General features: G+C 33.4%; 1 protein-coding gene across 1 annotated transcript in view; it reads right to left on the bottom strand.

Moving 5' to 3' along the window:
• LOC126880855 (uncharacterized) overlaps window positions 1-6,633 on the bottom strand; it is a 92,496-nt gene extending 85,863 nt beyond the window's left edge. Inside the window, exon 1 of the mRNA XM_050644923.1 lies at window positions 6,382-6,633. Coding sequence (XP_050500880.1) covers window positions 6,382-6,633 — 252 coding nt within the window. The remainder of the gene's footprint in view (window positions 1-6,381) is intronic.
• Window positions 6,634-12,243: the final 5,610 nt, after the last annotated feature.

Here is a 12,243-nt window from a genome sequence, read left to right on the forward strand (position 1 = left end):
GAGTACCTTGGGTAAAACCAGGGGTAATAATAGGCGGTTGAAGCGTAGCACTGGCCCTGTTACCTTCCTTGTATAACGTAGGCCCTAGATATAGCAGACTACCTAACCCTGCTATACTCCCAAAGCCACGTGAGCGGTATAAAACGGGAGACTATTATTATTAAGTTTTACAGAAAAAAGTTTTGATCACTTTGAATAAACATTTTTTTAGCTGGTAATTTTCGGTTTTTGTATTACATTTTTGTTATCTTTCTTAATTGTCTTAAAAATAAATAGTTTATTTAATTTCTAAAGTAAAATGGTTTAGTGCATATTAAAGATTACATCCTAAGCTTTAACAAAGTACTTATAAAACTGTAATAGATCTTTTCAAACTTGAGTAATACCGTCTTAAATTGGTGGTAATTTTATAAAACTACGAAGATTTCAAAAATTACAATTTTTGAGACGTCATATCATTTCAATTAAATGTTTGGGATTTTTTTAAATTAAACACCATTTAGTAAACTCATTGAAAGGTAAGCTGTGCAAAATTGAACGTTTCATAAGAAAATTTATATTAGTTACCCATTTTTAAATCATTTTTAAACAAAATGCATGTAAGGCTCATTTTCCGCCCACACCGTACTTGTGCCCATACATTTTATTTTCTTCTGTTATAAGCATAAGATAGCTTAAATATTCTTGTTTCATGTTCAATTTGTAAAATTTTATTTGATCAATTAGTTAAAGTATTACATTAAAATAACTCGACCGTGCACTTCGCCGTACGTTAGTTTACAGTGCGCCAATGTTTGTGAGAATGGTGACTTTAGCGTTATAAATAAAAAATTATAGAAAATACAGATTTAATTTTAGAAAATTCCTTATATAAGGTTTTTTTTTGTAAAATTTTTTGAATTTTTCAATGGTCTAGTCAGTTCTTTCCAAAGTTTATATTTTCGGAGTTATTTAAAAAAACATCTAATTTCGTAGTTCGTTTGTTTAATAAAAAATGAAGCACCGACTTCTCGAGTAGAACTTTTTGATATGTTGTTTATTCAACATTTCTTAGTAAAATTACAAAAAGTTCTATCTTGTTTGATTTTTTGCGAAGTGAAAATCTTTATGCACTCCCCTATAATGCAAAAATGTTTTTCTTAATTTCGAAGATGAGACCGACGAGTTGTCTCTATGAGAAATTTGTGCAAAAAGTTATAAATTTGGTGTGCAAAACTTTATAAAATTCTACTGAAATAAAATATGCTACTCAAAAGTATGTAAAAGTTGAAGGTCTAACGTATTGTGCAATTCTAAATGATACAATGCTTCACCATGTGAGAATTAAAACTAACTTTTTAATATTATTTTAATTAAGACAGTATAAAAACGTTAAATATTAAAATCTAAAAAATATTTTTACATATATTAAACCTAATCTAACAAAATATGACATTTTATTACCTCATCTGATTTTGACTGGTCAAAGGCCGATTTCATGAAATTAAGTTTCGACGTTTGTCTGACCAAATTAGTCTCTCTTAGATTTAACGAAAATTCTTTAGTCAATGGCCGAAAATGAAATTTATTTCGGACCTTTAAGTCAGACCTATATGACTAGTCAAACCTAGGAGCGCCAGCACTTCGAGTTTTAACTATAACATATTAGGTCTGGATCCCGCGTACCAAAAAAAGTTGATTAATAGCAAGGTGAAAATTTGATAATAGCTTAACGGTGTCTATTCCGACAAACTTTTATGCATGGAATCACTGGAAAAGGGGAAGTTTTAATTGTGGAACAGGTTAAAAATTTGGAACGTCAGACTACGAAAACGTCCCATGTATTTTGTTGGACAGAATTTCCAATTGATTTTTTACCCTTTCATGAAACTGTCATGCAAAAATCAGACTGCTGTTACTATCCAACATGATTCCTGTCATCTGATATATTCTTTGTGTTGCACTCATTAAAATGTCCAGTTGGAGATAAACACAAGTCTGATTTTTGTATGAGAGTTTAATGAAATGGTAACAAATCAATTGGAAGTTCTGTCCGACAAAACACATGAAACGTTTTCGTAGTCTGACGTTCCAAATTTTTAACCTGTTCCACAATTAAAACTTCCCCTGTTCCAGTGTTTCCATACATCACAATTTGTCTGACTAGACACCGTTAAGCTATTAACAAATTTTCAGCTTGCTATTAATCAAATTTTTTTTTGGTACGCGTGATCCAGGTTGATATATTATATTTGATGACCTGTAAAATCTTTATATATAGATATATTTTGCGGGAGCTCTGCTCCCCAATCCAAATATGTAACAACATCGTGCCAATTAAATGCATAGCACCGGGGAAAAATATTGCAAAGTGGTGCTCCAGATTTCTGGTAAACTTTGAAGGATATCCTTGGCACACAATAACCTCACATCGTGACAGCATTTCGTTCCCACAAGTGGGCATAAAATAGACACCTTACATAAGAAGATGGTCCAGAAGAGTACTTAGGAATGAGTGACTTTTCTATCATCATCAGTCAGCCAATCGCGTCCACTACTGGACATAGGCCTCCCTCAGTTCTTTCCAGTGTTCTCTACACTGAGCCGCTTGTAGTCAGTTTCCCGCTAATCTTTTTATGTCGTCGGTCCATCTGGTCGGTGGTCATCCTCGGCTTCTTTTGTAGTTTGTGAGCCTCCATTCCATGATTCTTTGTGTCCGCCGTCCATCTTGTGTTCTAGCTGAGTGCCCTGCCCAGTTCCACTTAAGCGTAGTAGTATTTTCAATGACATCTTGAACTCCTGATCTTTGGCTGATTTGTTGGTTTGGTCTCGAAGGCTCACGTTCAGCATTGCACGTTCCATGGCTCGTTGTGTAACTCTGAGTTTATTCGCGGATTTTTGCGTCATTGTTAAAGTCTCTGTTCCATAAGTTTGTATAGGCAAAACACATGGGTTATGAACCTATCGCTTGAGACACATGGGAATTGAACTTCTTAGAATATCCAAATCTACAGACAAAAAAGTAGAGGAAACCAAGTTAGAGGTGGCTCTCACCGTAATTCGCACTTTCGATACCGCTGCTCTAAACAGATCAGCAGAAGTGCAATTAAACCAAGCTCTCAAATTGTTTAACCAGGAGATGCGTCTTCTTCCGCGACTCCTTCTACCCTGTATTCTTTCTTGCATTATTAATTGTAACAAGTTATAACGCTCGCCCCTCATAACATGTCCCAGATATTGTAGTTTTCTGACTTTAACTGTATTTAAAACCTCTATATCTTTTCCCATTCTTCTCAACACCTCGATGTTCGTGACTCTATCCACCCAAATTATTCTTAATATTCTTCTGTAGGCCCATAACTCGAAAGCTTCTAATCTGTCCGAAACATCCTTCTTTAATGTCCAAGCCTCCAACCCATAGAACAATACGGAGAACACGTAGCATCTCAGAAGTCTTATCTTATCTTATTATTATTATTATTATTATTATCCTTAAAGAAATTGTAATGTCCCTGCTACAGAGTACTTTTTCAGCTTGTTGAAAGCATTTCTTGCCTGTCCTATTCTTGCTTTAATCTCTTCTGTGTACTCATTAGTTTCATTAATTATTGTACCCAAATATTTATATTTTTCAACCTTTTTAATTTGTTCTCCATGTATTGTTATGCTTTCTTGGCGCTGCTGAGCTTTTGTGATTACCATAAATTGTGTCTTTTTTGTGTTTAGGGACAATCCGTTTTCTTGGCTGACTTCTACCACTCTGTCAACCATTTGTTGTAAATCTTCAAGACATTCGGCTAATAAAATAGTGTCGTCGGCAAACCGTATATTATTGATTGGTCGGCCATTTACTTTTATTCCCGTGGTTAGGTCTTCTAGTGCTTCCTGGATTATTTCCTCTGAATACAAATTGAACAAAGTAGGAGACAGAACACAGCCCTGTCTGACGCCCCTCTCAATCTGTATTTCATTTGAAAAGGCGTTGTTCTCTTTTACCACAGCGATCTGATTATAATAGATAGCACTAATGATCCTGATGTCCCTCATATCTAAGTTTTTCTTTTCAAGTAATTCGATAAGGCGGTTATGTCTGACCTTATCGAAGGCTTTGTTGTAATCCAAGAAACACATATATACTGGCTGATTAACATCCATGCACCTTTGCACCAGTACATTTACAGCGAACAGGGCTTCCCTCGTTCCCATTGCATTTCTAAATCCAAATTGCGTGTCGCTTATGTCCTGCTCAAGTTTGTTATGTATTCTCCGGCGTATAATTTAATCCGTAAGCTCTGCTTCTGTGCAAATAGATTTTAATGACTCTAATCGGGGTCCTAACCCATCGTTTTACTAGCCGATGTATAACTTGTTTGTGGGTGGTGCTCGAAGAATTGTTTGATGGTATTTTGTACCTACTTGTCCGTCAGACTGAAAACTACAGTAAAACCTGTATTAACGGACACCTGTTAAAACCGGCCACCTGAACTAGCCGGCCAATTTCAAAGTTCCTCAAACCAAAATTTGTTGACTACAAAACCTGGTATTAGCAGCCACCTTTTTATATCGGCCAATAGTTCTGTCATTTTTAGTGACCGTTATTGACAGGATTTACTGTATTACATTTTAATGCATCAGTGGCCCAAAGACATGAAAATCTCAAGGCGATAAATCGGAACTATACGGTGAATGCTCTAATGTTAAATTTATTTCGTTATAGATTATTTTTACCACTTTTGCAACATAAGGCTGAGCACTATCATGTAGAATAATGACACCATGTGGGAGCTTCTTTGGATGTTTTCGTCTTATTGCTTGATGGAGCGTGTTCAAACGTTTATTATATAGGTTTACGTTTCTATACACTCTAGTTTCTGTAAACATATAAGCAGGTGTCCCGAATAGTGTTTACCGCACGTTGATTACATTTGGACGTAGGGCTAACAACATAATTATACCATTTTTAAGTCACAATACTTGAAGTCGCAATCTAATGTGAATGATAGAAATTGATCAGTGTGACGTTTACAAACATTTCAGACTATCAGTGGAGCGTCTTAATTGTTTCCAAGGCGAACCTGCGAAAAAGTGGGTTTCAACGAATTTACAATGAATATAAACAAATGAATATCATATATGGCTTCCAGTCCAAAGGATATGTAGTTACACCATTTTTACGAATGTTTGTTTAAGTTAATATCTTAAAATTTTTTCTTTCTCCCACATTTGAAATCATATATATATATATATATATATATATATATATATATATATATATGTATCGGTTTTAGAACGTCTTTCAACGTTGTCCGATGCCTAATTTCCACGTCCTTCTATCATCCCATTGGCCATCTCTAAGATCCCTTGCACTCATTGCTTTGGTTACCCCTTCTTTCCATGTCTTTTTGGGTCTTCCTCGTTTTTTGCGGTTTGGTGGTACCCACTGCATGATCTTTTTGGGCAATCTTGTGTCTTCCATTCTTTGAACATGACCATACCAAATCAACTGTTTCCTCTCAATGTCTGTTGTTAAGTAGCCATTTATTCCAATTCGTCCTCTTACTTCCCCATTTCGAACTCTTTCCCTACGGGATATACCTAACGATCTTCTAAACACATCCATTTCTACAGCTTCTAATTTTTTTCTGTTGTTCTCGGTTATTCTCCAAGTTTCTGCTCCGTAAAGTAGGCTGCTTTTAATAAGTGTTTCATAGATATTGTATTTTCGCTGTATTCCTATTTCGGAGCTCCAAAGTATTCCATTTAGGGAGCCAATTGTTCTTCTAGCTTGTGTTACCCTTTTCTTTATTTCCTCATCGTCTTTTCCCGTTCCATCGAATATTACTCCCAGGTACGTGTATTTGAAATCATACTTTGTAAAATCTCTCTACTAATAGTGTAAGATACGATATAAGGTCGACTTGCACCGATATGTTTAATGGATAAAAATTATTGGATATATAATTTAGCATAGGGGAGAGCAGGGTAAAGTGGAATAGCTATAAATTTTGAAATTAAATAAATTTTACATTTTTCGAAATAACATTTTTTAAAAAACGTATTTTATTTACGCAACGTTTAAGATCATTATCTGGAAATATAAATTAAATTAAGTAAGTAAATTTTTTGTTATGCGAGGGTTTGTCAGGCATTGTCTTTTTCCACTTTGCCCCGCACGGTTGGGTAAAGTGAAATAGTCGGTGGGGTAATGTGAGATATAACTAGATATATAAAAAGTCTTTAGAATGAAAAAATAATTAAGAAAAATAACACAAAAGTACCTATTCTAATATTAGTTGCAAATGATAATTTAAAAATAAAAAACAATTATGAAAATTTAACTATTCCATGGCGAAGTGAAGAATAATTGATGAGAATGCCTACAATTTCACTTTATAAAATTACATTGTCGTCAGGTATATCTGGAAACACAAATGAGTCCTGGTGGTTTCTGTAGTTTCTCAGGTAAGTTATGTCATATGCTTCTTCGTGAATGTCTTCTAAACACTGTTCTTTAATTTTTCCAACAAATTTCATGACTGTTCCCTTTCTTATCTCTGTTAAAGTTACCACGACATATTCATCTTTTTCAATATTCTTCTGTATTAAAGTAAATTCCCTATCTATTTGACGAAGTAACTGTTGTTTCGAGTTCATTCTCTAGTGAAATAAGATCTTCTGAATATGAATCCTGGCATATATTCGTGGACCCTTCCGAAGAGCTTTTAGATTCCATCGATTTTTTTCGGGATTTCATTTTTTTTAGCTTTACTTTTAATATTTTCTTGGCTCAAATTTCGTTTAACATTTTTTGCGGCTTTTGTATTTGGTTTTTCCAAACTTTGCTTTAGCTCTAACAAATACAAGGAAGATAATATTATAGCATGCCTACGTTTTCCACCCTTTTTTGTCAGTTTTGGTTAGGCTAGTTTTGGTGTTGCTTTTGGCAATGGAAGAATATCACTTGGAAATCGCAATTCTTTTAAAGGAGATGTGTGTGAGCTGTCGGAAGTGTTCTTTACATTATAAAATGAACGACAAGAAATTGCTAAATCACTCTTGCTCGGAGTTGTCTGGTCGTTTTCATTATTGTTACCTGCTGAAGTTTCAATATTAGGTTCAACTGTTTCTTTAGTTACCTGATTGTTTGAATCACGAGAAGCCGAAGCTTCACAACTCATTGGCTCAGGATAAATAGAAGCTATTACTGGCAAATGATCTGGGGTTTTTTCAAAAATATTTTCTCGTTCTGTTATTTGTGACGGTGCAAAATCTATATCTGAAAATTTGGTAGTATCGTATGAGACAATATCTGCTGACTTAAAACCATTTTCTGCGTTTGAGAGTGTGGCTGCCCTTGCATAAGCTTTACCAAATATTTGGCCTACATCTTGTAATTCAATAAGTTTATTCGATTTGTTTTTCTGACAGTTTCTAACCTCTTGGGTTTAATAATTGTTAAAGGATACATGAAACTTACGTCAAGTGGCTGTAGCTTGTGTGACGTATGTGGAGGAATTACTAAAATGTAAACATGGTGTTGTCTTGCTGTTTCAATTAAAGCCAAATTTTTGACGTGAAGTGCCCATCTAATATTAGCAGTACAGGATTGTTTTCAGTTAGCCCAGTCGGGTTAGCATTTGACCTTGCATTAGGAGCTGCCCCAAATTTTATTTTTCTAATCTTTAGGGAGGGTCAATATTAGTATAAATTTAAAATCTCTACTGAATTCCACCGTTGCGTTAGCCGCCATCTTGATTTAAAGCAAAAACCGTTTTTGCTCAATATCTTCGCCATTTTCAATTTTCTGACAAAAAGTGTATACACTGAAATTGTTGAAAATATGATTTTCTATAATTTCATTTATTATATTTTTTTTCATGCGGTCGATATTTTCCGAGTTATGAGGGGAAAATAGTGACAGTTGTAGCATAATTATTTAAATATTGAATTATCCCGTTTATTATTAGTTTTACAACAAATATATTTCTATACAAAAATAAAGAGAATTAAATTTTGTACAATTAAGATGCCATTTATTTTTTTGATAAAATCAATATTTAAGGTAGTGCGTATGTGGTAAAGGTGCGAGCGTAAGACCTGATTGGTTTTGTAGCAATTGTTTTTGTTCAATATCTCCGCCATTTTCAACTTTTCGACTAAAAGTGTAAGAACTGAAATTGTTGCAATTACGATTTACTACAATTTTTCGAGAGAACCAGTGGCGGGTCTACAACGGGGAAAATGGGAAAATCCCCCCAACAGGGTCCAAAATTAAAAAAAAATTATTGAAACATCACGATATATTAGCTGACATAAAACTTAAAATATCGACCGACAAATTCAACCAATAAAACCCGCTAGTTAATAAAATTAAGTGAACTTATGCATATAATGTTTTTTATGTCTTTTATACATATACTTAGTTTGGTTGATGTTTCATTGGAAGTTTCAAAAATTGTATAAAATATAATTCTCTTTATTTTTGTTTATGTACAATTATGTCGTAAAGTTAATAATAAATGAGACAATTCAATAATTATACTTCCCCTCCGCTTCCATTATTTTCCCCCTTAACTCGGAGAATATTGATCGTATAAAAAAATTGAACCAAAGAAATTGTAGGAAATTGCATTTCCAACAATTTTCTTTCCCACCATTTATGTCGAAAAGTTGAAAATGGCGGAGATATTAAGCAACAACAGTTCTCACTTTAAATCAATATGGCGGCTAATGCAACCGCGGAATTCAGTCGAGATTTTAAATTTACACTACTATTGATCTCTCCTAAAGGATATAATTATAAAATTTGGGGCAGCTCGGAAACAAAATTCAATTCAATAATTATGCTCCCCCCACAACTTTTTACTATTTTCCCATGTAACTCGGAAAATATCAACCGCATGAAAAAAATTGTTAAAAAGAAATTGTACAAAATTATATTTTGAACAATTTTAGTTGAAAATGGCGTAGATATTGAACAAAAACAATTGCTATAAAATCAATCCGGTCTTACGCCCTCGCCATTACCGCATACGTACTATCTTAAATATTAATTTTAGCAAAAAGATGAAAGAGATCAAAATTGTGTAGAATTTAATTCTCTTCATTTTTGTATAGGTACATATTTGTTGTAAAACTAATAGTAAACGAGATAATTCAATAATTAAATAATTATGCTCCAACTGTCACCATTTTCCCCTCATAACTCGGAAAATATCGACCGCACGAAAAAAAAAAACGAAAAAAATTATAATAAATGAAATTATATAAAATCGCATTTTCAACAAATTCAGTATCTACACTTTTTGTCAAAAAATTGAAAATGGCGGAGATATTGAGCAAAAACGGTTCTGGTTTAAAACCAAGATGGAATTCAGTCAGCTAACGCAACGGTGGAATTCAGTCGAGATTTTAAATTTATACTAATATTAACCCTCCCTAAAGATTAGAAAAGTAAAATATGGAGCATCTCCTAATGCAAGGTTATCCCAGTATTCGTCTAACCCGACTGGACTAAGTTGGATGTGTGTGTTTCAGAAAATGGGGGAACCAGATATTGTTTATTATTTCTGTCTGCATCCATCCAGATTTATGAAAAGTCACAATATTTCCTGGAGGCAAGTTTATCTCCTAAACAGGATTTCTTCTCTAACGAGGAATAATAAGAAGAGGTGGAACGTAATGACCTGCAGCACTAACACAAATTTCGGCTGTAATTAGGGTACCTCTCTCACCAGATGTCAAGTTTCCCACCTGCTTTTTACCCTTTACGGATATAATTTTTGTTGGCTTATCTGGGACCGTAGTTATACCAGTTTCATCACAGTTGTAGGTTCTGCTGGCAGAAAATGCATTATTTATCTTGAAGTTCAGCCAATAGAGCAAAAAATGTGTCGACAGAAACTTTATTAAAGCCAGAAGCTCTAGCTGCTGATGTGTTTTCTGGTGTTCTCAATGTCAGTTGGGGATGCCTTTTTAAAAATAGGTACAACCAGTATTTACCAGCTAAACAGTTTTGTTTATAAAAGTTGTTTAAAATTTTATTAACTTTTGCACACTGGAAAGCTAAACTTCTTAGTTCTAAATAAGAAAGACCAAAAAATAACTTATTATCCGTACCAATAAAGTGGTCAACTAATGCTTTTTCCTGTTCCGGACTGAATACGGTTTGAAATCGGGCTAGCTTCTTTCTTGACGCTTCTTCCTCATTTTTCCGGATTTGATTCTCCGATTTAACCCAGCAACATGAATTCCGTATTGCCTAGCAGCTTGGTTTTGGCTAAGGATACCCGTTCGCACAGACCTGATTGCAGCTTTCATTGACTCCACTGACCATTGTTGTTGGGTCGTTTTTCGTGTATAATTTCGCATTTAACATCTGAAAAGACCAATATATTTTTTTTAATAATGGCAATCAAGTATAATTACATGTGGGGCAAAGTGAAACGATATTTCAGTTTGCCCCATCTATTAATATTTCACATTGCCCCAAGTGGATTTAAAAGCAACACTGGTCCAATAAAAATATTTATCCTTAACCTAACAATCTATATTTTGTGTAATAGACAGTTAACTGCAATTGTTTTGTGTGTTAGTTTCAAAAATATGTTTAGTTAAACAAGATAGAAGAATTAGCAATTACACTCACCTGCAGATATTACAAATTGTCGACCAAAAATGTATAAACAGTGATATTTTCAATAACACCGACAGACGACTGCAACAAAATGGTCGACAGCACGTACTACTCCTAAACATTGACTGGATTGTAAACAGTGGCGACTCCGTTCTCGGAAGAATTTGAAAACGTGCTATTTCGCTTTACCCCACCATTTCACTTTACCCTTCCCTCCCCTACTAGTAATTACAAAAAACAAGGGTTGCCCGATCTAACCTTGTTCTAACTAGATATAATTAATTAGTAACTAAAAAATTATATTTTTTTTATAAACTAAAAGAAAAGTTTTTTGATCCGGCCGGATATTATTTCAGATTTTTTAGGTCACTCTAAACAAAAAAGCTTGTTTGTAATTTTTCTCTAAAGTTGATTGTTTTCTAGTTATAAACAATTTAAAACTGAAAAAAAAGAACAAAAGATGACGATTTTCAAGGCTCAAAAACATAAGTATAAAATATCATCTTGTTTTTTAGTTGTTAATGCCCGTCTCCCCATCAGGAACCTTCCGTATTAACAATTAAAAAAATATGTTTTAGAATAAAACATGCCTAAAATTCTTATCGAGACCCGATAGAAAAAGGTTTGAACTTGAATTTATGTACTTGATCATTACAAAAATTATATATTTTTTACTTGTGTTTTTGAGCCTTGAAACTTGTCAACTTTCTTTCTTTTTTCAGTTTTAAATCGTTTATAACTCGAAAACGATCAACTTTGGAAAAAAATTAAAAAGTCTTTTTTGTTTAAAATGATCCAAAAAATTTCATATAATTTTTGCCCAGGTCGAAAATAAAATTTTTTAATTAATTATTAATTAATTATAGTTATAACAAGATTAGATCGGGCAACCCTTGTTTTTTGTAATTGATAACATGCTAAATTACACATCCAATAATTTTTATCCATTAAAGAGATCGGTGCACATTGACCTTATATCGGATCCTCTACTATAAAGATATTAACCCTTAAACGCTCAAGGGTGGGTAAAAAATGTCCACCTAATGCGTATTCTCTTGTAACATATTTATTACGTGTTTAATTTTTTTTAAAAATATTTATTGTTAAAAAGACAGCCCATTATCGAATGTTAATTTGGTTCTACCAATATTTTTGAAAATAAAAGCAGCATCTTGAGTTAAATATGGATGGGCATAAAAAGTACACCCTTGGCAAAACTTGTTACTAAAGGTTTCTATATAATTTCTCGTTGGTAGGAAGATAATCCATATAATTATCGATGTATAATTACATAATCTACATAATTATCCGCCAATGAGGAGGCTGAAAAAAAGAATATGGAGAAAATCGACAAATCTGAATTACTGGTATGTTAATTTTGATGTACATTGTAATTTTGTTGTAAGGTTTGTAAATTGTTTATATTAATATTTTAGAAGATGCTTTGTTTATTAAGCATAAGATTCTTAAGTTTGATCCATTTTCAACAACTCTCAATAAATATATTAGCTATTTTCGAGGTGGACATTTTTTACCCACCCTTGGGCATACATGGAACCTAAAAAAGGTTGGGCGTTTAAGGGTTAATGAGCCAAACGATTTTACATTAACTATACAATTTTTGAGAT

The sequence above is a fragment of the Diabrotica virgifera genome, chromosome 2, assembly GCF_917563875.1.
Source record: "Diabrotica virgifera virgifera chromosome 2, PGI_DIABVI_V3a".
Taxonomy (NCBI): domain Eukaryota; kingdom Metazoa; phylum Arthropoda; class Insecta; order Coleoptera; family Chrysomelidae; genus Diabrotica; species Diabrotica virgifera.